The sequence below is a fragment of the Pseudophryne corroboree genome, chromosome 1 (assembly GCF_028390025.1).
Source record: "Pseudophryne corroboree isolate aPseCor3 chromosome 1, aPseCor3.hap2, whole genome shotgun sequence".
In the NCBI taxonomy this organism is placed as follows: domain Eukaryota; kingdom Metazoa; phylum Chordata; class Amphibia; order Anura; family Myobatrachidae; genus Pseudophryne; species Pseudophryne corroboree.
Window position 1 is genome coordinate 115,819,900 of NC_086444.1, and position 25,776 is coordinate 115,845,675.

A 25,776-nucleotide genomic window follows, 5' to 3' on the forward strand; every position below is an offset into this window, starting at 1 on the left:
GCGTCAATGCTTTGTCTACCCTAGGAGAGGATTCCCACCGTATTCTGTCCTTTTGCGGGAAAGGATATGCCATAAGAATCCTTTTGGGAACCTGCAGTCTTTTGTCTGGGGTTTCCCAACCTTTTTCGCATAATTCGTTCAGCTCATGTGAGGATGGAAAGGTGACCTCAGGCTTTTTCCCCTTATACATGTGTACCCTCGTGTCAGGGACAGGGGGTTCCTCAGTGATATGCAAAACCTCTTTTATTGCAATAATCATATATCGAATACATTTAGCCACTCTTGGCTGTAATTTTGCATCATCGTAGTCGACACTGGAGTCTGAATCCGTGTCGGTATCTGTGTCAACTATTTGGGATAGTGTGCGCTTCTGAGACCCCGAAGGTCCCGGCGACAATGGGACAGACATGGTTTGACTTCCTGACTGTTCCCTAGCCTCAGCTTTGTCTAATCTTTTGTGCAATAAATTTACATTAGCACTTAAGACATTCCACATATCCATCTAGTCAGGTGTCAGTGCTGCCGACGGAGACCTTACATTCATACACTCCCCCTCCTCCTTAGGTGAGCCTTCAACCTCATACATGTCGACACACGCGTACCGACACACCCCACACACACTTTTCTGAAGACAGGTTCCCCACCAGGCCCTTTGGAGAGACAGAGAGAGAGTATGCCAGCACACACCCCAGCGCTATATGACCCAGGAAAAAACACAGAATGTTTACCCAGTAGCGCTGTTATGAATGTATATGCGCCAATTATGTGCCTCCCCCTCTTGAAAAACCCACTGTCACCGTCAGTAAGCAGGGGAGAGTCCGGGGAGCTTCCTCTCAGCGCTGTGCTGTGGAGAAAATGGCGCTGGTGAGTGCTGAGGGAGAAGCCCCGCCCCCTCGGCGGCGGGCTTCTGTCCCGCTCAAAATTCCCAAAAACATGGCGGGGGCTCTTTATATACATGTACAGTGCCCAGCTGTACATGTATATATGTACTTTTGCCATTAGAGAGGTTTTTATTGCTGCCCAGGGCGCCCCCCCTGCGCCCTGCACCCTTACAGTGACCAAAGTGTGTGAGGTGAATGGGAGCAATGGCGCACAGCTTCACCGCTGTGCGTTACCTCTATGAAGATCAAGATGTCTTCTGCCGCCTCTGAAGTCTTCTTTTCTTCTCATACTCACCCGGCTTCTATCTTCCGGCTCTGCGAGGAGGACGGCGGCGCGGCTCTGGGACGGACGGCGAGGGTGAGACCTGCGTACCAATCCCTCTGGAGCTAATGGTGTCCAGTAGCCTAAGAAACAGAGCCTTGAAACTCAGGAAAGTAGGTCTGTTTCTCTCTCCTCAGTCCCTCGATGCAGGGAGTCTGTTGCCAGCAGGCTCCCTGAAAATAAAAAACCTAACTAAAATACTTTCTTAACAGGAAACTCAGGAGAGCTCCCTGAAAGCACCCAGTCTCCACTGGGCACAGTATCAAACTGAGGTCTGGAGGAGGGGCATAGAGGGAGGAGCCAGTGCACACCCAGATCCAAAGTCTTTCTTAAAGTGCCCATGTCTCCTGCGGAGCCCGTCTATCCCCATAATCCTTACGGAGTCCCCAGCATCCTCTAGGACGTTAGAGAAATAAGGATGGAGTAAATAAGAACAGTGGAAAGAAGTTTGAGTGGATTCACAAAACACCGAAGAACATATAAGACCTACACACAGCTAAGAGACGTAAAAGTACAGGATAAACCATAAACCAATGACAAAACCAGTGACCTATGACGAGTTGGAATGTGATGGTGTGAAGGGGAATGCCGGCAGGGGGACGAGCGCAACGAAGCCATGCTGCGGGCTCGGTGGCTCGCCACAGGTTATGTTCCCACTCTATGGGTGTCGAGGACACCCACGAGTGGGAATAGCCCTTATTAGCTGGGATTCCGGCTGTAGGCATTGTCAGTGGTCGGGATTCCGGCGTCGGTATCCTGACAGTCGGGATACCGACTGCCGGCAATGTAACCGCATCCCTCTAGCCACAGTTCCTCCAGCAATATTCAGGAGACTCAGGTCACATTTTATAAAGCTTATCTGGAGTATGGTATAGCCCAGTGGTTCCCAAACTCTGTCCTCAAGGACCCCTAACAGCTCACATTTTCCAGGTCTCCTCACAGATTCACAAGTGAAATAATTTGCTCCACCTGTGGATCTTTTAACATGTGTCAGTGAGTAATGAATACACGTGTGCACCTCTGGGTGACCTGGAAAATGTGAACTTTTGGCGGTCCTTGAGGACAGCGTTTGGGAACCACCGGTATAGCCAATGTACCAGTTTTACTAACATTTCGGAATGACTGATACAGTCATTTCGAATATGGGAAATAGTTTTCTCACTCCTCGACTGTCAAGGATATTGGGAGTTCTAATTCCATTTTGTACTGAATAACTAGCATTGTTTCTTTATAAGTATAGCCATAGCAGCCTAGCACAACAGGGACCTTGCCCCATGAATTTATCCAGGCAGTGACTGCATATGATTTGGCGAGTAATGAAGATAAACTGACTTTATATACTGTATACTACAGATTAATGTTACTGGACTAACTGGGGATGGAGCAGACGTTGTGCTAGGTATCACTTTATCAGGATAGGTAGATGGTCCCCATGAAAAGTTTTTAATGGTGGCCAGATATTTCTAGTTACCTTCTGCATGCAATGTATACACATAGAGTAAACCAGATTCCTAAGGCACTTAAGACTTCAAAGTAAATGAGAAGAGGTGATTGCATCTCATTGTGCATAAATATATAAGCAACTCACTGTTTTACTATTACATGTACAGTATATGCTACAATTATGCGATAGAAAACAGTACCTGATATTTTTGGGTGCTTCCTCCTTTGCCGGTAATATTAAGAGTTATTTCTTCATCATCCTCTAAGAACTTCTGACAATACTCAGAGTCCTTTTCCAGAATGAAACCAGTTTCTTCCACAACATCTTCCAGGTGGAAAACCTTCAGGGAACAGGGAACTGGACGTCAGCACACAAATATAATGTGACCATGTACAATCCAATCGTCATTATTAAGGCGATTTACCATGTGAAATCAGTGATCAGTCCATAACTCCCCCTGCCTACAGAATGCATTTACCATGACGTACACACCTCAACCGGGTAGGTCCTCCCTGAGATCCGTATGATGGGGCAGTGTGAGAAGTAGCTGGAAAACTTGTCGCTGTCCACTGTGGCGCTCATCAGTACGAGGTGCAAGTCCGAGCGCTTGTGCAGGATCTCCCTAAGGATGATGAGCAGGAAGTCAGACTGCACCGTTCTCTCATGTACCTATATGCAGACAGACATTTATGAATTGTAGACAGCAAAATTAAAAGGGGTTCTACACCATTCCTTTCAGAAGCTGCTTCAACAGCAATAACTGGCAGGGCTGAATAGCGAATGGGGTAAGAGAAGGGACAGTACATGATTGGTTATGAGCAGGCTACACTAAGGGGTATATTCAATTGAAGTCGGATCCATTCCGACATTCATTTGTCGGAATGGATCCGACCTGGGCTATTCAATGACATCTCAATTCGACTTTTTAATTGAGATGCGGGGGGGGGGGGGGGGGGGGGAGGGGGGGGGGGGAGAGAGAGACAGGGGAGAGCAGCTATATAGCCGCTGCTCTCCTCCGTCTGCCTGCAGCTCTCCCCCCGTCTCCCCCCCCTTCCCGTCTCTCCCGTCCCTCCTCTCCCAGTCCCTGCATTACAGCCGCCGCTGACTAGGTCTCGCTTGCTGGAGCAGGGTGGACGCCGCTGTGAGCGGCGGCTGTGACATCCTCCAGCGCTGCTCACCTTGCCCCCGGCGCGGCTTTTCCCGTCCCCGGCTCTCCAGTCTCCAGCGCTGCTCTCCCCATCTCAGTTCGACTTTTTTTAAAGTCGAATTGAGATGGTCGAAAAGGGGGCCAAAACCGTTTTCGACACAAGCACGTGGATCGGCAGCTATTCCGCTAATCCACGTGCTTTTCGACAAGTTAAATTCCTCGACTTGTCGAAAAATTTGGGGTTTGATTGAATAGGTCGGAGCCCTTCCGACCTAAAAAAGTCGAAAACTGACGTCTTTTCGACAGACGGCAGCTTTCGACTTCAATTGAATATACCCCTAAGGGGGACATCTATTAAGCAGTGATAAAAGTCGAGAAGTGTGCCAGTGGAGAAGCTGCCCATGGCAACCAATCAGCTGCTCTGTATACTTTTATAGTATGCAAATGATAAATGTTATGTCAATGCTAATTGGTTGCCATAGGCAACTTCTCCACTGGCTCACTTCTCCACTTTTTTCACTGCTTATGCCCTCTATGCTCAGCCATCCCTCTTCCCAAGCCCACCACCAGCAGCTGCAATAAAAAGTAATATACAATTACTTTCTGACAGTTTGAAACATCTTTTGGGTAGCTGTGAATATTCATGAGCATTGAGCCAGCAGCCCATGTAATGGGACCAGCATGCTCACCACCGCGCACCTGAGAAAGATTCTGTGACATCACCAAACTGCCAGCTCTAAGCAGATTGGCTCCACAGAATCACATGAGAGTAGTGACGCAGGAACTTCTGTGTACACTCATCAGCTAATGCAAATAATGCCTACAGTGGCATGATACAGACCTACTCATTTCCATGAGGCTTGTTGAAGGACTTGAATAAAACAAAGCACACATTTACAATCCATGACCAAATAGATTTTTGTCAGTACTGTGTATACGAACACCACCACTTGTCTGATTTAGAAACTTTAGTAAATCTACCTGAAAGAGTCCTTTAAAGCTGTAAAAATAAGATTTTACTCACTGGTAAATCTATTTCTCGTAGTCCGTAGTGGATGCTGGGACTCCGTAAGGACCATGGGGAATAGCGGCTCCGCAGGAGACTGGGCACAACTAAAAGAAAGGTTTAGGACTACCTGGTGTGCACTGGCTCCTCCCTCTATGACCCTCCTCCAGACCTCAGTTAGGATACTGTGCCAGGAAGAGCTGACACAATAAGGAAGGATTTTGAATCCCGGGTAAGACTCATACCAGCCACACCAATCATACCGTATAACTCGTGATACTATACCCAGTTAACAGTATGAACAATAACTGAGCCTCTCAACAGATGGCTCAACAATAACCCTTTAGTTAAACAATAACTATATACAAGTATTGCAGACAATCCGCACTTGGGATGGGCGCCCAGCATCCACTACGGACTACGAGAAATAGATTTACCGGTGAGTAAAATCTTATTTTCTCTGACGTCCTAAGTGGATGCTGGGACTCCGTAAGGACCATGGGGATTATACCAAAGCTCCCAAACGGGCGGGAGAGTGCGGATGACTCTGCAGCACCGAATGGGCAAACTCAAGGTCCTCCTCAGCCAGGGTATCAAACTTGTAGAATTTAGCAAATGTGTTTGACCCCGACCAAGTAGCTGCTCGGCAAAGTTGTAGAGCCGAGACCCCTCGGGCAGCCGCCCAAGAAGAGCCCACCTTCCTCGTGGAATGGGCTTTTACTGATTTAGGATGCGGCAGTCCAGCCGCAGAATGTGCAAGCTGAATCGTACTACAGATTCAGCGAGCAATAGTCTGCTTTGAAGCAGGAGCACCCAGCTTGTTGGGTGCATACAGGATAAACAACGAGTCAGTTTTCCTGACTCTAGCTGTCCTGGAAACATAAATTCTCAGGGCCCTGACTACGTCCAACAACTTGGAAGCCTCCAAGTCTTCAGTAGCCGCAGGCACCACGATAGGCTGGTTCAAATGAAAAGCTGATACCACCTTAGGGAGAAACTGGGGACGAGTCCTCAATTCTGCCCTATCCATATGAAAAATCAGATAAGGGCTTTTACATGACAAAGCCGCCAATTCTGACACACGCCTGGCCGAAGCCAAGGCCAACAGCATGACCACTTTCCACTTGAGATATTTTAATTCCACGGTTTTAAGTGGCTCAAACCAATGTGACTTTAGGAAATCCAACACCACGTTGAGATCCCAAGGTGCCACTGGAGGCACAAAAGGGGACTGAATATGCAGCACTCCCTTAACAAAAGTCTGAACTTCAGGTAGTGAAGCCAGTTCTCTCTGGAAGAAAATCGATAGAGCCGAAATCTGGACCTTAATGGAAACCAATTTTAGGCCCATAGTCACCCCTGACTGTAGGAAGTGCAGAAAACGGCCCAGCTGAAATTCCTCCGTTGGGGCCTTCCTGGCCTCACACCACGCAACATATTTTCGCCAAATGCGGTGATAATGGTTTGCGGTCACTTCTTTACGCTTTAATCAGCGTAGGAATGACTTCCTCCGGAATGCCCTTTTCCTTCAGGATCCGGTGTTCAACCGCCATGCCGTCAAACGCAGCGGCGGTAAGTCTTGGAACAGACAGGGCCCCTGCTGCAGCAGGTCCCGTCTGAGCGGCAGAGGCCATGGGTCCTCTGAGATCATTTCTTGAAGTTCCGGGTACCAAGCTCTTCTTGGCCAATCCGGAACAATGAGTATAGTTCTTAATCCTCTTCTCCTTATTATCCTCAGTACCTTGGGTATGAGAGGAAGAGGAGGGAACCCATAAACCGACCGGTACACCCACGGTGTCACTAGAGCGTCCACAGCTATAGCCTGAGGGTCTCTTGACCTGGCGCAATATTTTTCTAGCTTTTTGTTTAGGCGGGACGCCATCATGTCCACCTGTGGCCTTTCCCAACGGTTTACAATCAGTTGGAAGACTTCTGGATGAAGTCCCCACTCTCCCGGGTGGAGGTCGTGCCTGCTGAGGAAGTCTGCTTCCCAGTTGTCCACTCCCGGAATGAACACTGCTGACTGTGCTAACACGTGATTTTCCGCCCATCGGTGAATCCTTGTGGCTTCTGCCATTGCCGTCCTGCTTCTTGTGCCACCCTGTCGGTTTACATGGGCGACTGCCGTGATGTTGTCTGACTGGATCAGTACCGGCTGGTTTTGAAGCAGGGGTTTTGCCTGACTTAGGGCATTGTAAATGGCCCTCAGTTCCAGAATATTTATGAGTAGGGAAGTCTCCTGACTTGACCATAGTCCTTGGAAGTTTCTTCCCTGTGTGACTGCCCCCCAGCCTCGAAGGCTGGCATCCGTGGTCACCAGGACCCAGTCCTGTATGCCGAATCTGCGGCCCTCTTGAAGATGAGCACTTTGCAGCCACCACAGCAGAGACACCATGGTTCTTGGAGACAGGGTTATCAGCCGATGCATCTGAAGATGCGATCCGGACCACTTGTCCAACAGATCCCACTGAAAGATCCTTGCATGGAACCTGCCGAATGGAATTGCTTCGTAGGAAGCTACCATTTTTCCCAGGACTCGCGTGCAGTGATGCACCGACACCTGTTTTGGTTTCAGGAGGCCTCTGACTAGAGATGACAGCTCCTTGGCTTTCTCCTCCGGGAGAAACACTTTTTTCTGTTCTGTGTCCAGAACCATCCCCAGGAACAGTAGACGTGTCGTAGGGACCAGCTGTGACTTTAGAATATTTAGAATCCAACCGTGCTGTTGTAGCACCTCCCGAGATAGTGCTACCCCGACCAACAACTGCTCCCTGGACCTCGCCTTTATCAGGAGATCGTCCAAGTACGGGATAATTAAAACTCCCTTTTTTCGAAGGAGTATCATCATTTCGGCCATTACCTTGGTAAATACCCTCGGTGCCGTGGACAGACCAAACGGCAACGTCTGGAATTGGTAATGACAATCCTGTACCACAAATCTGAGGTACTCCTGGTGATGATGGTAAATGGGGACATGCAGGTAAGCATCCTTGATGTCCAGTGATACCATGTAATCCCCCTCGTCCAGGCTTGAAATAACCGCCCTGAGCGATTCCATCTTGAACTTGAATTTTTTTATATATGTGTTCAAGGATTTCAAATTTAAAATGGGTCTCACCGAACCGTCCGGTTTCGGTACCACAAACATTGTGGAATAGTAACCCCGTCCTTGTTGAAGGAGGGGCACCTTGATTATCACCTGCTGGGAATACAGCTTGTGAATTGCCTCTAGCACTGCCTCCCTGCCTGAGGGAGTTGTTGGCAAGGCAGATTTGAGGAAACGGCGGGGGGGGAGACGTCTCGAATTCCAGCTTGTACCCCTGAGATTCTACTTGAAGGATCCAGGGTTCCACCCGTGAGCGAGCCCACTGATTGCTGAAGTTTTTGAGACGGGCCCCCACCGTACCTGGCTCCGCCTGTGGAGCCCCAGCGTCATGCGGTGGACTTGGAGGAAGCGGGGGAGGACTTTTGCTCCTGGGAACTGGCTGTATGCTGCAGCTTTTTCCCTCTACCTCTGCCACTGGGCAGAAAGGACGCGCCTTTAACCCGCTTGCCTTTCTGGGGCCGAAAGGACTGTACCTGATAATACGGTGCTTTCTTTGGCTGTGAGGGAACATGGGGTAAAAATGCTGACTTCCCAGCTGTCGCTGTGGACACGAGGTCCGAGAGACCATCCCCGAACAACTCCTCACCCTTATAAGGCAAAACTTCCATGTGCCTTTTAGAATCTGCATCACCCGTCCACTGCAGAGTCCATAATCCTCTCCTGGCAGAAATGGACATTGCACTTATTTTAGATGCCAGCCGGCAAATATCCCTCTGTGCATCTCTCATGTATAAGACTGCGTCTTTAATATGCTCTATGGTTAGCAATATAGTGTCCCTGTCTAGGGTATCAATATTTTCCGACAGGGAATCTGACCACGCAGCTGCATCACTGCACATCCATGCTGAAGCAATAGCTGGTCTCAGTATAATACCTGTGTGAGTATATACAGACTTCAGGATAGCCTCCTGCTTTCTATCAGCAGGCTCCTTTAGGTCAGCAGGCTCCTTTAGGGCGGCCGTATCCGGAGACGGTAGTGCCACCTTCTTTGACAGGCGTGTGAGCGATTTATCCACCCTAGGGGATGTTTCCCAACGTGACCTATCCTCTGGCGGGAAAGGGTACGTCATTAGTAACCTTTTTGAAATTACCAGTTTCTTATCGGGGGAAGCCCACGCTTCTTCACACACTTCATTTAATTCCTCAGATGGGGGAAAAACCACTGGTAGTTTTTTCTCCCCAAACATAATACCCTTTTTTGTGGTACCTGGGGTAACATCAGCAATGTGCAACACATTTTTCATTGCCTCAATCATGTAACGTGTGGCCCTATTGGAAGTTACATTAGTCTCATCGTCGTCGACACTGGATTCAGTATCCGTGTCGACATCTGTGTCTGCCATCTGAGGTAGAGGGCGTTTTAGAGCCCCTGATGGCTTCTGAGACAGCTGGGCAGGCACGGGCTGAGAAGCCGGCTGTCCCACATCTGCTATGTCGTCAAACCTTTTATGTAAGGAGTTGACACTTTCACGTAATTCCTTCCATAAGTCCATCCACTCAGGTGTCGGCCCCGCAGGGGGTGACATCACATTTATCGGCATCTGCTCCGCCTCCACATAAGCCTCCTCATCAAACATGTCGACACAGCCGTACCGACACACCGCACACACACAGGGAATGCTCTGACTGAGGACAGGACCCCACAAAGTCTTTTGGGGAGACAGAGAGAGAGTATGCCAGCACACACCAGAGCGCTATATATACACAGGGATTAACACTATAACTGAGTGATTTTCCCTTATAGCTGCTTATATGTATACTACTGCGCCTAAATTTAGTGCCCCCCTCTCTTTTTTACCCTTTGTAGTCTTGAAACTGCAGGGGAGAGCCTGGGAGCGATCCTTCCAGAGGAGCTGTGAGGGAAAAATGGCGCCAGTGTGCTGAGGGAGATAGCTCCGCCCCTTTTCCGGCGGACTTCTCCCGCTTTTTTATAGATATCTGGCAGGGGTATTTTTCACATATATAGCCTCTAGGACTATATTATGTGATTTTTATGCCAGCAAGGTGTTTAATATTGCTGCTCAGGGCGCCCCCCCCCAGCGCCCTGCACCCATCAGTGACCGGAGTGTGAGGTGTGCATGAGGAGCAATGGCGTACAGCTGCAGTGCTGTGCGCTACCTTGTTGAAGACCGAAGTCTTCTGCCGCCGATTTCCAGGACCATCTTCTTGCTTCTGGCTCTGTAAGGGGGACGGCGGCGCGGCTCCGGACGATTGAGGTCGGGCCCTGTGTTCGATCCCTCTGGAGCTAATGGTGTCCAGTAGCCTAAGAAGCCCAAGCCAGCTGCAAGCAGGTAGGTTCGCTTATTCTCCCCTTAGTCCCTCGTAGCAGTGAGTCTGTTGCCAGCAGATCTCACTGAAAATAAAAACCTAAAATTATACTTTCTTTTCTAGGAGCTCAGGAGAGCCCCTAGTGTGCAACCAGCTCAGCCGGGCACAAGATTCAAACTGAGGTCTGGAGGAGGGTCATAGAGGGAGGAGCCAGTGCACACCAGGTAGTCCTAAACCTTTCTTTTAGTTGTGCCCAGTCTCCTGCGGAGCCGCTATTCCCCATGGTCCTTACGGAGTCCCAGCATCCACTTAGGACGTCAGAGAAATGTAATATGTGTTTTCTTTTAATAGTATAGTGTATATTCACATACCTACATGTGAAACCAGATGCAATTGCACTAATGTGGGTGCTTGATATTACACAATAGCACTTGCTCTCTAGTCTACACTCTTGCTGCTCCTAATTGATCATTGGAGTTGGAATGAAAAGGGGCTATTTCAGGTAATCGGGGAAGCCGTTACAGTAACTCGATGACTTTAAAGACTTCCAACTATAGATGTAACAAGCTCCCAATCTTGCCAGAGTTCCTCCAACAATATTCAGAAGAATTAGGCCACATTTTATAAAGCTTATGGGGTATATGCAATTGCGGTCGAATTCCCGAAATTGTCGAATTTCGGGTCATTTTCGACCAAAAAAAAAATTCGCCTATGCAATTCAGTGCTTTCCGACCAAAAAACGGACTTTCAAAATTCGACTTTTTGAAATTCGAATTTTTGCAAATTCGACTTTTCTGCAATGATATAAGTGCTGCAATTCGACCAAAGCATATTCAATTCAAGTTTGGAAATTCGACAGCAGTGCTTTTAGACAGCAAATTCGTCATTTTCAATCCGCCACACTTTGGAGGGTGAAAACAAATAAAAAAAATTTAAACATGTTTTTTTTTGTGTTTTTTTTTTTTGGGAATAGCAGATCTATTTATATTAGAAGGGATTAGGTACTTTTTTTTTTTTTTTTTGGAGGCACAAATATTATTTATATATTTTTTAAAATATTATTTTTTTTAATTTTTTTTTTTATTGCTGGAACGGTAAAATCCTAAAAAAAAATGGCGTGGGGTCCCCCCTCCAAAGCATAACCAGCCTCGGGCTCTTCGTGCTGGTCCTGGTTCTAAAAATGCGGGGGAAAAATTGACAGGGGATCCCCCGTATTTTTAAAACCAGCACCGGGCTCTGCGCCTGGTGCTGGTGCCAAAAATACGGGGGACAAAAAGCGTAGGGGTCCCCCGTATTTTTAACACTAGCATCGGGCTCCACTAGCTGGACAGATAATGCCACAGCCGGGGGTCACTTTTATGCCGTGCCCTGCGGCCGTGGCATTAAATATCCAACTAGTCACCCCTGGCCGGGGTACCCTGGGGGAGTGGGGACCCCTTCAATCAAGGGGTCCCCCCCCCCAGCCACCCAAGGGCCAGGGGTGAAGCCCGAGGCTGTCCCCCCCCATCCAATGGGCTGCGGATGGGGGGGCTGATAGCCTTTTGTGATCATGAAAATAATATTGTTTTTTCCAGCAGTACTACAAGTCCCAGCAAGCCTCCCCCGCAAGCTGGTACTTGGAGAACCACAAGTACCAGCATGCGGGAGAAAAGCGGGCCCGCTGGTACCTGTAGTACTACTGGAAAAAAAATACCCAAATAAAAACAGGACACACACACCGTCGACAGTAAAACTTTATTACACACTGCCGACACACACATACTTACCTATGTTCACACGCCGACATCGGTCCTCTTCTCCATGTAGAATCCACGGATACCTGAAAATAAAAGATCAATATACTCACCTCAACCAGGGTCCAGAGATTAATCCACGTACTTGTAGAAAATAACAAACCGGACACCCGACCAAACGGACTGAAAGGGGTCCCATGCTGACACATGGGACCCCTATCCCCGAATGCAGAGAGACCTCTCAGTGACAGCTGTCACTGAAAGGTCTCTAAAGCCAATCAGGAAGCGCAACTTCGTTGCGCTCACCTGATTGGCTGTGCGCTGTCTGAACTCAGACAGCGCATCGCACAGCCCCGTCCATTATATTCAATGGTGGGAACTTAGCGGCTAGCGGTGAGGTCACCCGCCGGTCAGCGGCTGACCGCGGGTTAACCCCACCGCTACCCGCAAAGTTCCCACCATTGAAAGTAATGGAGCGGCTTTGCGATGCGCTGTCTGACAGCACAGACAGCGCACAGCCAATCAGGTGAGCGCCACGGAAGTAGCGCTTCCTGATTGGCTGAAGGGACTTCAGTGACAGGAGTCACGTGATGTCCCGGCATTCGGGAGAAAGGGGTCTGATGTGTCAGCATGGGACCCCTTTCAGTCCGGTATGGAGCGGGTATTTGCGTTTTTTTTTTTTTACAAGTACGTGGATTTATCTCTCTGGACCTGGATGTACCTCTGGACGCTGGAAGGTGAGTATAATTTTTTCACAGGTACCTCGGATCGTCGGAGACCGTGGCAGTCGGCGTGTCAACATAGGTAAGTATGTGTGTGTCGGTAGTGTGTAATAAAGTTGTACTATCAAGGTGTGTGTGTACTGTTTTTATTTGGGTATTTTTTTTCCAGTAGTACTACAGGTACCAGCGGGCCCGCTTTTCTCCCGCATGCTGGTACTTGTGGTTCTCCAAGTACCAGCTTGCGGGGGAGGCTTGCTGGGACTTGTAGTACTACTGGAAAAAACAATATCTTTTTATTATCACAAAAGGCTATCAGCCCCCCCATCCGCAGCCCATTGGATGGGGGGGGGACAGCCTCGGGCTTCACCCCTGGCCCTTGGGTGGCTGGGGGGGGGGGGACCCCTTGATTGTAGGGGTCCCCACTCCCCCAGGGTACCCCGGCCAGGGGTGACTAGTTGGATATTTAATGCCACGGCCGCAGGGCACGGCATAAAAGTGACCCCCGGCTGTGGCATTATCTGTCCAGCTAGTGGAGCCCGATGCTGGTGTTAAAAATACGGGGGACCCCTACTCTTTTTGTCCCCCGTATTTTTGGCACCAGCACCAGGCGCAGAGCCCGGTGCTGGTTTTAAAAATACGGGGGATCCCTGCCCAATTTTTCCCCTGCATTTTTAGAACCAGGACCAGCTCGAAGAGCCCGAGGCTGGTTATGCTTTGGAGGGGGGACCCCACGCCATTTTTTTTCCGGGTTTTTCACGTTTTTTCCAGTTTTTTAAAATCGCGGCAAAATCCGCCAAATCGGCCGATTTTCGCCCGCGATTCTGGCGAATCCGTTTTTCATTGAATATGGTGAATTCCGGAAGCCACCTTCCGGAATTCACCTGTCGAATTAGGTCGAATTAAAAAACGGCGAAAAATTTCCGCGATTCGCCGTGAATTGCATATACCCCTATATATTCATAGTTACTGTGGTGTCTTTCTTAGAAAATATGAAAATCTCTCTTGATCTACTCACCTCATCCACGATGACATGCGTGATGCCCTTTAGCAGAATGTCTTCCTGTAATTTGCGCAGTAAGATGCCCGTGGTGCAGTACAGGAGTCTGGTAGATTCCCCTGTTCTAGATTCCAGACGGATCTGATACCCACACAAACAATTCTAGAAAAAGGAGATTAAGTTGTATTTTGGTTGTGTAATACATATTCATTATCGCAGGGCAAACCCCCGGGAACATTTGGCCATTGTGGGAAATTTCTGCTGGTGTCTTCCCAGGGTACTTAAAATAAGATTTTACTTACCGATAAATCTATTTCTCGGAGTCCGTAGTGGATGCTGGGGTTCCTGAAAGGACCATGGGGAATAGCGGCTCCGCAGGAGACAGGGCACAAAAAGTAAAGCTTTTTCCGATCAGGTGGTGTGCACTGGCTCCTCCCCCTATGACCCTCCTCCAGACTCCAGTTAGGTACTGTGCCCGGACGAGCGTACACAATAAGGGAGGATTTTGAATCCCGGGTAAGACTCATACCAGCCACACCAATCACACCGTACAACTTGTGATCTAAACCCAGTTAACAGTATGATAACAGCGGAGCCTCTGAAAGATGGCTTCCTTCAACAATAACCCGAATTAGTTAACAATAACTATGTACAATTAATGCAGATAATCCGCACTTGGGATGGGCGCCCAGCATCCACTACGGACTCCGAGAAATAGATTTATCGGTAAGTAAAATCTTATTTTCTCTATCGTCCTAGTGGATGCTGGGGTTCCTGAAAGGACCATGGGGATTATACCAAAGCTCCCAAACGGGCGGGAGAGTGCGGATGACTCTGCAGCACCGAATGAGAGAACTCCAGGTCCTCCTTAGCCAGAGTATCAAATTTGTAAAATTTTACAAACGTGTTCTCCCCTGACCACGTAGCTGCTCGGCAAAGTTGTAATGCCGAGACCCCTCGGGCAGCCGCCCAAGATGAGCCCACCTTCCTTGTGGAGTGGGCCTTTACAGATTTAGGCTGTGGCAGGCCTGCCACAGAATGTGCAAGTTGGATTGTGCTACAGATCCAACGAGCAATCGTCTGCTTAGACGCCGGAGCACCCATCTTGTTGGGTGCATACAATATAAACAACGAGTCAGATTTTCTGACTCCAGCTGTCCTTGCAATATATATTTTTAATGCTCTGACAACGTCCAGTAACTTGGAGTCCTCCAAGTCACTTGTAGCCGCAGGCACTACAATAGGCTGGTTCAGATGAAACGCTGACACCACCTTAGGGAGAAAATGCGGACGAGTCCGCAGTTCTGCCCTGTCCGAATGGAAAATCAGATATGGGCTTTTGTAAGATAAAGCTGCCAATTCTGACACTCTCCTGGCAGAAGCCAGGGCTAGAAGCATGGTCACTTTCCATGTGAGATATTTCAAATCCACCTTTTTTAGTGGTTCAAACCAATGAGATTTTAGGAAATCCAAAACCACATTGAGATCCCACGGTGCCACTGGAGGCACCACAGGAGGCTGTATATGCAGCACTCCCTTAACAAAGGTCTGGACTTCAGGGACTGAAGCCAATTCTTTTTGAAAGAAAATCGACAGGGCCGAAATTTGAACCTTAATAGATCCCAATTTGAGACCCATTGACAATCCTGATTGCAGGAAATGTAGGAATCGACCCAGTTGAAATTCCTCCGTCGGAGCACTCCGATCTTCGCACCACGCAACATATTTTCGCCAAATTCGGTGATAATGTTGCACGGTTACTTCCTTCCTTGCTTTAATCAAAGTAGGAATGACTTCTTCCGGCATGCCTTTTTCCTTTAGGATCCGGCGTTCAACCGCCATGCCGTCAAACGCAGCCGCGGTAAGTCTTGAAACAGACAGGGACCCTGCTGAAGCAAGTCCCTCCTTAGAGGTAGAGGCCACGGATCTTCCGTGATCATCTCTTGAAGTTCCGGGTACCAAGTCCTTCTTGGCCAATCCGGAACCACTAGTATCGTTCTTACGCCTCTTTGCCGTATAATTCTCAATACTTTTGGTATGAGAGGCAGAGGAGGAAACACATACACCGACTGGTACACCCAAGGCGTTACCAGCGCGTCCACAGCTATTGCCTGCGGATCTCTTGACCTGGCGCAATACCTGTCCAGTTTTTTGTTGAGGCGAGACGCCATCATGTCCACCATTGGTCTTTCCCAACGGGTTACCAGCATGTGGAAGACTTCTGGATGAAGTCCCCACTCTCCCGGGTGAAGATCGTGTCTGCTGAGGAAGTCTGCTTCCCAGTTGTCCACTCCCGGGATGAACACTGCTGACAGTGCTATCACATGATTCTCTGCCCAGCGAAGAATCCTTGCAGCTTCTGCCATTGCACTCCTGCTTCTTGTGCCGCCCTGTCTGTTCACATGGGCGACTGCCGTGATGTTGTCCGACTGGATCAACACCGGTTTTCCCTGAAGCAGAGGTTCTGCCTGGCTTAGAGCATTGTATATTGCTCTTAGTTCCAGAATGTTTATGTGAAGAGACGTTTCCAGGCTCGTCCATACTCCCTGGAAGTTTCTTCCTTGTGTGACTGCTCCCCAGCCTCTCAGGCTGGCGTCCGTGGTCACCAGGATCCAATCCTGTATGCCGAATCTGCGGCCCTCCAATAGATGAGCACTCTGCAACCACCACAGAAGAGACACCCTTGTCCTTGGAGACAGGGTTATCCGCAGGTGCATCTGAAGATGCGACCCTGACCATTTGTTCAACAGATCCCTTTGGAAAATTCTCGCGTGGAATCTGCCGAATGGAATTGCTTCGTAAGAAGCCACCATTTTTCCCAGGACTCTTGTGCATTGATGTACAGACACCTTTCCTGGTTTTAGGAGGTTCCTGACAAGCTCGGATAACTCCTTGGCTTTTTCCTCCGGGAGAAAAACCTTTTTCTGAACCGTGTCCAGAATCATCCCTAGGAACAGCAGACGAGTTGTCGGCATTAACTGGGATTTTGGAATATTCAGAATCCACCCGTGCTGTTTTAGCACTTCTTGAGACAGTGCTAATCCCATCTCTAGCTGTTCTCTGGACCTCGCCCTTATTAGGAGATCGTCCAAGTATGGGATAATTAATACGCCTTTTCTTCGAAGAAGAATCATCATCTCGGCCATTACCTTTGTAAAGATCCGAGGTGCCGTGGACAATCCGAACGGCAGCGTCTGAAACTGATAGTGACAGTTTTGTACAACGAACCTGAGGTACCCCTGGTGTGAGGGGTAAATTGGAACGTGGAGATACGCATCCTTGATGTCCAAGGATACCATAAAGTCCCCCTCTTCCAGGTTCGCTATCACTGCTCTGAGTGACTCCATTTTGAACTTGAACTTCTTTATGTACAGGTTCAAGGACTTCAGATTTAGAATAGGCCTTACCGAGCCATCCGGCTTCGGTACCACAAAAAGAGTGGAATAATACCCCTTCCCTTGTTGCAGAAGAGGTACCTTGACTATCACCTGCTGAGAGTACAGCTTGTGAATGGCTTCCAAAACCGTCTCCCTTTCGGAGGGGGACGTTGGTAAAGCAGACTTCAGGAAACGGCGAGGTGGATCTGTCTCTAATTCCAACCTGTATCCCTGAGATATTATCTGCAGGATCCAGGGATCTACTTGCGAGTGAGCCCACTGCGCGCTGTAATTTTTGAGACGACCCCCCACCGTCCCCGAGTCCGCTTGAGAAGCCCCAGCGTCATGCTGAGGCTTTTGTAGAAGCCGGGGAGGGCTTCTGATCCTGGGAAGGAGCTGCGTGTTGCTGTCTCTTCCCTCGACCTTTGCCTCGTGGCAGATATGAATAGCCCTTTGCTCTCTTATTTTTAAAGGAACGAAAGGGCTGCGGTTGAAAAGTCGGTGCCTTTTTCTGTTGGGGAGTGACTTGAGGTAGAAAGGTGGATTTCCCGGCTGTAGCCGTGGCCACCAAATCTGATAGACCGACTCCAAATAACTCCTCCCCTTTATACGGCAAAACTTCCATATGCCGTTTTGAATCCGCATCGCCTGTCCACTGTCGCGTCCATAAAGCTCTTCTGGCCGAAATGGACATAGCACTTACCCGTGATGCCAGTGTGCATATATCCCTCTGTGCATCACGCATATAAAGAAATGCATCCTTTATTTGTTCTAACGACAGTAAAATATTGTCCCTGTCCAGGGTATCAATATTTTCAATCAGGGATTCTGACCAAACTACCCCCGCACTGCCCATCCAGGCAGTCGCTACAGCTGGTCGAAGTATAACACCTGCATGTGTGTATATACTTTTTTGGATATTTTCCATCCTCCTATCTGATGGATCTTTAAGTGCGGCCGTCTCAGGAGAGGGTAACGCCACTTGTTTAGATAAGCGTGTTAGCGCCTTGTCCACCCTAGGAGGTGTTTCCCAGCGCTCCCTAACCTCTGGCGGGAAAGGGTATAATGCCAATAATTTCTTTGAAATTATCAGCTTTTTATCAGGGGCAACCCACGCTTCATTACACACGTCATTTAGTTCTTCTGATTCAGGAAAAACTATAGGTAGTTTTTTCATACCCCACATAATACCCTGTTTAGTGGTACCTGTAGTATCAGCTAAATGTAACGCCTCCTTCATTGCCAAAATCATATAACGTGTGGCCCTACTGGAAAATACGGTTGATTCGTCACCGTCACCACTGGAGTCATCGCCTGTGTCTGGGTCTGTGTCGACCGACTGAGGCAAAGGGCGTTTCACAGCCCCTGACGGTGTTTGAGTCGCCTGGACAGGCACTAATTGATTGTCCGGCCGTCTCATGTCGTCAAACGACTGCTTTAGCGTGTTGACACTATCCCGTAGTTCCATAAATAAAGGCATCCATTCTGGTGTCGACTCCCTAGGGGGTGACATCCTCATATTTGGCAATTGCTCCGCCTCCACACCAATATCGTCCTCATACATGTCGACACACACGTACCGACACACAGCAGACACACAGGGAATGCTCCTAACGAAGACAGGACCCACTAGCCCTTTGGGGAGACAGAGGGAGAGTTTGCCAGCACACACCAAAAGCGCTATATATATATCAGGGATAGCCTTATAATAAGTGCTCCCTTATAGCTGCTTTGTTATATCAAAATATCGCCATAAATGTGCCCCCCCCTCTCTGTTTTACCCTGTTTCTGTAGTGCAGTGCAGGGGAGAGACTTGGGAGCCGTCCTGACCAGCGGAGCTGTGAGAGGAAATGGCGCCGTGTGCTGAGGAGATAGGCCCCGCCCCTTTTCCGGCGGGCTCGTCTCCCGCTATTTAGAAAATTTAGGCAGGGGTTAAATATCTCCATATAGCCTCTAGGGCTATATGTGAGGTATTTTTAGCCTTTATAGGTACTCATTTGCCTCCCAGGGCGCCCCCCTCCCAGCGCCCTGCACCCTCAGTGACTGCCGTGTGAAGTGTGCTGAGAGGAAAATGGCGCACAGCTGCAGTGCTGTGCGCTACCTTTAGAAGACTGCAGGAGTCTTCAGCCGCCGATTCTGGACCTCTTCTGATTTCAGCATCTGCAAGGGGGCCGGCGGCGTGGCTCCGGTGACCATCCAGGCTGTACCTGTGATCGTCCCTCTGGAGCTTGATGTCCAGTAGCCAAGAAACCAATCCATCCTGCACGCAGGTGAGTTGACTCCTTCTCCCCTCAGTCCCTCGCTGCAGTGATCCTGTTGCCAGCAGGAATCACTGTAAAATAAAAAACCTAGCTAAACTTTCTCTAAGCAGCTCTTTAGGAGAGCCACCTAGATTGCACCCTTCTCGGCCGGGCACAAAAATCTAACTGGAGTCTGGAGGAGGGTCATAGGGGGAGGAGCCAGTGCACACCACCTGATCGGAAAAAGCTTTACTTTTTGTGCCCTGTCTCCTGCGGAGCCGCTATTCCCCATGGTCCTTTCAGGAACCCCAGCATCCACTAGGACGATAGAGAAAAATTCTTTGGCTAATAGATTTGACACTACGTTCACCCCTATGGAGCCCAAGCAACAATCTACAAGTTCGGCAGTACCGTAAGTGCAGCATATAGCCACACTTACTTCTGCAGCTATGAGTAATTGGATAGACTCCTAAGAGAAAGAGTGACGGGGCAGAAATTATTCATTTATCTGAAGAGTTCATAAATAGATTCCATAGGAGAGCACTAATAAGCAAGTGTAGGCCTTCCCTCCCAACCATCCCAATTTCAGCAGCACAGTCCCTATAGGAGGCCTCTGTCCTGCTATCACGATTGACAATTTAAGCAGAAGGGTGGGATGTAACGGAGTATAGGTCTGCCAGACCTGCGGGATGCTGGCAGAATTCAGTGTTTTTTTTAAAGGGGCAATATAAATGACTGCCCCTTTAAAAAAAGAGTGTTGCCGGTATCCCACGCTTCAGGCGAACTCGGACCCCACTACATCTCGCCAAATTGTCCTGATCACAGGGCAGTTGTGAAGTCTATTGCATAACAGAGCAGTGGTAAATGGGTCCAGAGGCAGATGCCAGCTGCAGTGAATGGATGGCTGGGTTGGTGGAAGGCGTGCGGAGAGGGGGGGGTAATAACATGCAACCTAGCGCTTTTCAGCACTAGGCACCCCACCTTCCCAGCAGGGAGGGAGTGGGTTAGCAACATGCACACCTGTAATGTTGTCACCCCTCTTCCATTACTGTGAGTGTGAGGTATACCTTAAGTGGTCTTTCCACATACATGCCATATTTTCCATACTGAAACCAATGTTACTGGCAAAATCAACCCTAGTGTGTGGGCTCATGTGGTAAAGATTTTAGACAGATATGAAGGATTACATGGGTAGAAGTTCACAGCTTCCAAATCCTTAATAACCTGTGTTTAATTCCCAGGTCTACAGAGGTTATTTGCTATTTGCGATATAACAGGGGGCAGGCAATTTCTATAACCTCCATTTAGAAGCAATCACCAGTCAGGAAGTCACACTTATATGAGTGGTATAGGCTGGTAAGGGACCAGCTCAGTAATGCCATAGGAGGATAAACGCAGCTATTCATGTAAATTGGCCTCTGCAGGGCGCCGCCTGCCTCTCGGTCCCTGCACAGCGCTGTCTCCCGCATCCCGGTCCCTGCACAGCGCTGTCTGCTTCTCAGTCCCTGCACCACTCTGTCTGCTTCTGGCCCCTGCTTTGCACTAATGGTGAGAGGATGTGGCTGCGAATCCCCTGGGGCAACAATGGAGAAGAGGTGGTGGGGACCTGCCGCTGGCTTGCCCCGTCTGGAGCCAGGGGACATGTTGCGCCTGGAGAGCTGCTGAGTGGCAAACAAACACACACACACTCTCTCTCTCTCCTAAGAGGCTACCTAGCGCAATGTGTACAAAGGGCTTTACCTGGCGCAGTGTGTATAAGGGGCTTTACCTGGCGCAGTGTGCATAAGGGGCTTTACCTGGCGCAATGTGTATAAGGGGCTTTACCTGGCGCAATGTGTATTAGGGGCTCTATCTGTCGCAGTGTGTATAAGGGGCTTTACCTGGCGCAGTGTGTATAAGGGGCTTTACCTGGCGCAGTGTGTATAAGGGGCTCTACCTGGCGCAGTGTGTATAAGGGGCTCTACCTGGCGCAGTGTGTATAAGGGGCTCTACCTGGCGCAGTGTGTAAAAGGGGCTCTACCTGGCGCAGTGTGTAAAAGGGGCTCTACCTGGCGCAGTGTGTATAAGGGGCTCTACCTGGCGCAGTGTGTAAAAGGGGCTCTACCAGGCGCAGTGTGTAAAAGGGGCTCTACCAGGCGCAGTGTGTAAAATGGGCTCTGCCAGGCACAGTGTGTAAAAGGGGCTCTACCCCGGCGGTGTGTATAAGGGGCTGTACCTGGCGCAATGTGTATAAGGGGCTGTACATGGCGCAATGTGTATAAGGGGCTGTACCTGCTAAGGTGCTCTTCCTGGCCCAATGTGTATAAGGGGCTCTACCTGGCCCAATGTGTATAAGGGGCTCTACCTGGCCCAATGTGTATAAGGGGCTCTACCTGGACCAATGTGTATAAGGGGCTCTACCTGGCACAATGTGTATAAGGGGCTCTACCTGGACCAATGTGTATAAGGGGCTCTACCTGGCCCAATGTGTATAAGGGGCTCTACCTGGCCCAATGTGTATAAGGGGCTCTACCTGGCCCAATGTGTATAAGGGGCTCTACCTGGCCCAATGTGTATAAGGGGCTCTACCTGGACCAATGTGTATAAGGGGCTCTACCTGGACCAATGTGTATAAGGGGCTCTACCTGGACCAATGTGTATAAGGGGCTCTACCTGGACCAATGTGTATAAGGGGCTCTACCTGGCACAATGTGTATAAGGGGCTCTGCTCTACTTTGGTGTAATTCATGTAAGAAGGTCTAACATGGCATAATGTGTATAAGGTAACACAATGCAGTGTAATGTGACTCATGGACATTACTGTGAGGTGTTATGTGAATTGGTACTATTCTGTGGCCACACCCCTTCCCCAGGAAGCCATACCCCTATATTTTTGCCATGTGCCTTCGGCGCGCACTGTTTCTGTTTTTAATGGAGTGGTGGTGGGGGAGGGGGCACCAAAGACAACACTCGCCCTGGGCGCCACATAGTCTAGAACCGACCCTGCATACACTGCTCAGCAGTAAACTTTAATAGCTAGTAATTAGCGGTGACGGCACAGGTGACAGGACTGGTGGCACAGCTGCTTTTTGGAGCAACTGTCCCACAACTGAAGCAATACAGAATTGTTATGGAATTTAAGTATCCAATGCTAAAACTGGTGGCGAGCAGGATACTTATCAGGAGCCCCTGATAATAGGCCCTTTAACCTGGCTAGTGCAACGGATCAGACAATTGTACGAGTAGGGACAACAAATCATCATAACATTGTGAAAAACAATGAAAATGTAAAAGTATGCAAAGAAAAAAAATAAGATTTTACTCACCGGTAAATCTATTTCTCGTAGTCCGTAGTGGATGCTGGGACTCCGTAAGGACCATGGGGAATAGCGGCTCCGCAGGAGACTGGGCACAACTAAAGAAAGCTTTAGGACTACCTGGTGTGCACTGGCTCCTCCCACTATGACCCTCCTCCAGACCTCAGTTAGGATACTGTGCCCGGAAGAGCTGACACAATAAGGAAGGATTTTGAATCCCGGGTAAGACTCATACCAGCCACACCAATCACACCGTATAACTCGTGATACTATACCCAGTTAACAGTATGAAATATAACTGAGCCTCTCAACAGATGGCTCAACAATAACCCTTTAGTTAAGCAATAACTATAAACAAGTATTGCAGACAATCCGCACTTGGGATGGGCGCCCAGCATCCACTACGGACTACGAGAAATAGATTTACCGGTGAGTAAAATCTTATTTTCTCTAACGTCCTAAGTGGATGCTGGGACTCCGTAAGGACCATGGGGATTATACCAAAGCTCCCAAACGGGCGGGAGAGTGCGGATGACTCTGCAGCACCGAATGAGCAAACTCTAGGTCCTCCTCAGCCAGGGTATCAAACTTGTAGACTGTTGCAAAAATGTTTGAACCCGACCAAGTAACAGCTCGGCAAAGTTGTAAAGCCGAGACCCCTCGGGCAGCCGCCCAAGAAGAGCCCACTTTCCTCGTGGAATGGGCTTTTACAGATTTAGGGTGCGGCAGTCCAGCCGCAGCATGTGCAAGTTGAATCGTGCTACAGATCCAGCGAGCAATAGTCTGCTTAGAAGCAGGAGCACCCAGCTTGTTGGGTGCATACAGGATAAATAGCGAGTCAGTTTTCCTGACTCCAGCCGTCCTGGAACATATACTTTTCAGGGCCCTGACTACGTCCAGTAACTTGGAATCCTCCAAGTCCCAAGTAGCCGCAGTCACCACAATAGGTTGGTTCACATGAAAAACTGATACCACCTTAGGAAGGAATTGGGAACGAGTCCTCAATTCCGCCTTATCCATATAAAATACAGATAAGGGCTTTTGTATGACAAAGCCGCCAATTCTGATACACGCCTGGCCGACGCCAAGGCCCACAGCATGACCACTTTCCACGTGAGGTATTGTAGCTCCACGGATTTAAGTGGCTCAACCCAATGCGACTTCAGGAAATCCAACACCACGTTGAGATCCCATGGTGCCACTTGAGGCACAAACGGGGGCTGACTATGCAGCACTCTCTTAACAAAAGTCTGAACTTCAGGCAGTGAAGCCAGTTCTATTTTGGAAGAAAATCGATAGAGCCGAAATCTGGACCTTCATGGAACCCAATTTTAGGCCCATAGGCACCTCTGACTGTAGGAAGTGCAGAAATCGATCTAGCTGAAATTTCTCCTTTGGGGCCTTCCTGGCCTCACAGCACGCAACATATTTCCGCCATATGCGGTGATAATGGTTTGCGTTCACTTCTGTCCTAGCTTTAAATAGCGTAGGGATAACTTCCTCCGGAATGCCCATTTCCTTCAGGATCCGGCGTTCAACCGCCATGCCGTCAAACGCAGCCGCGGTACGTCTTGGAACAGACAGGCCCCCTGCTGCAGCAGGTCCTGTCTGAGCGGCAGAGGCCATGGGTCCTCTGAGATCATTTCTTGGAGTTCTGGGTACCAAGCTCTTCTTGGCCAACCCGGAACAATGAGTATAGTTCTTACTCCTCTCCTTCTTATTATTCTCATTACCCTGGGTAAGAGAGGCAGAGAAGGGAACACATACACCGACTGGTACACCCACGGTGTTACCAGAGCGTCCACAGCTATCGCCTGAGGGTCCCTTGACCTGGCGCAATATCTTTGTAACTGTTTGTTGAGGCGGGTCGCCATCATGTCCACCTGTGGCCTTTCCCAACGGTGTACAATCATTTGGAAGACTTCTGGATGAAGTCCCCACTCTCCTGGGTGGAGGTCGTGTCTTCTGAGAAAGTCTGCTTCTCAGTTGTCCACGCCGGGAACGAACACTGCTGACAGTGCTAACACATGATTTTCCGCCCATCTGAGAATCCTTGTGGCTTCTGCCATCGCCATCCTGCTTCTTGTGCAGTCCTGTCGGTTTACATGAGCGACCGCCGTGATGTTGTCTGACTGGATCAGCACCGGCCGGTGTTGAAGCAGGGGTCTAGCCTGACTTAGGGCATTGTAAATGGCCCTTAGTTCCAGAATATTTATGTGTAGGGAAGTCTCCTGACTTTTCCATAGCCTTGGAAGTTTCTTCCCTGTGTGACTGCCCCCCCAGCCTCGAAGGCTGGCATCCGTGGTCACCAGGACCCAGTCCTGTATGCCGAATCTGCGGCCCCCTAGAAGATGAGCACTCTGCAGCCACCACAACAGCGACACCCTGGCCCTTGGAGACAGGGTTTCCGCCGATGCATCTGAAGATGCGACCCGGACCACTTGTCCCACAGATCCCACTGGAAGATTCTTGCATGGGACCTGGCGAATGGAATTTCTTCGTAAGAAGCTAACATCTTTCCCAGGGCTCGCGTGCATTGATGCACCGACACCTGTATTTGTATTAGGAGGTCTCTGTCTAGAGACAACAACTCCTTGGACTTCTCCCCAGGGAGAAACACATTTTTATCCTGTTCTGTGTCCAGAACCATACCCAGGAACAGTAGACGCGTCGTAGGAACCAGCTGCGACTTAGGAATAATCAGAATCCAGCCGTGCTGGTGTAGCACTTCCCGAGGTAGTGCTACTCCGACGAACAACTGCTCCCTGGACCTCGCCTTTATAAGGAGATCGTCCAAGTACGGGATAATTATTTCGGCCATTACCTTGGTAAATACCTCGGTGCAGGGGACAGACCAACGGCAACGTCTGGAATTGGTAATGACAATCCTGTACCACAATTTTGAGGTACTCCTGGTGAAGAGGGTAAATAAGGACATGCAGGTAAGCATCCTTGATGTCCAGTGATACCATGAAATTCTCCAGGCTTGCAATAATCGCCCTGAGCGATTCCATTTTGAACTTGAACCTTCGTATATAAGAGTTCAAGGATTTCAATTTTAGAATGGGTCTCACCGAACCGTCTGGTTTCGGTACCACAACATTTTGGAATAGTAACCCCGGCCTTGTTGAAGGAGGGGTACCTTGATTTCACCTGCTGGAAGTACAGCTTGTGAATTGCCGCCAGCACTACCTTTCTCCGAGGGCAGCAGGCAAGGCTGATGTGAGGTAACGGCGA

General features: G+C 49.2%; 1 protein-coding gene across 5 annotated transcripts in view; it reads right to left on the reverse strand.

Annotated features, from left to right (window-relative positions):
- The window catches only part of DHX29 (DExH-box helicase 29), a 161,482-nt gene that overhangs the window by 68,235 nt on the left and 67,471 nt on the right, over positions 1-25,776 (reverse strand). For all 5 annotated transcript variants that reach the window (XM_063962169.1, XM_063962173.1, XM_063962149.1 and 2 more), the window contains 3 exons: positions 13,645-13,788; positions 3,140-3,316; positions 2,847-2,987 (listed from right to left, as the gene is read on the reverse strand). In XM_063962169.1, the coding sequence (XP_063818239.1) occupies positions 2,847-2,987; positions 3,140-3,316; positions 13,645-13,788 (462 nt within the window). The remainder of the gene's footprint in view (positions 1-2,846; positions 2,988-3,139; positions 3,317-13,644; positions 13,789-25,776) is intronic.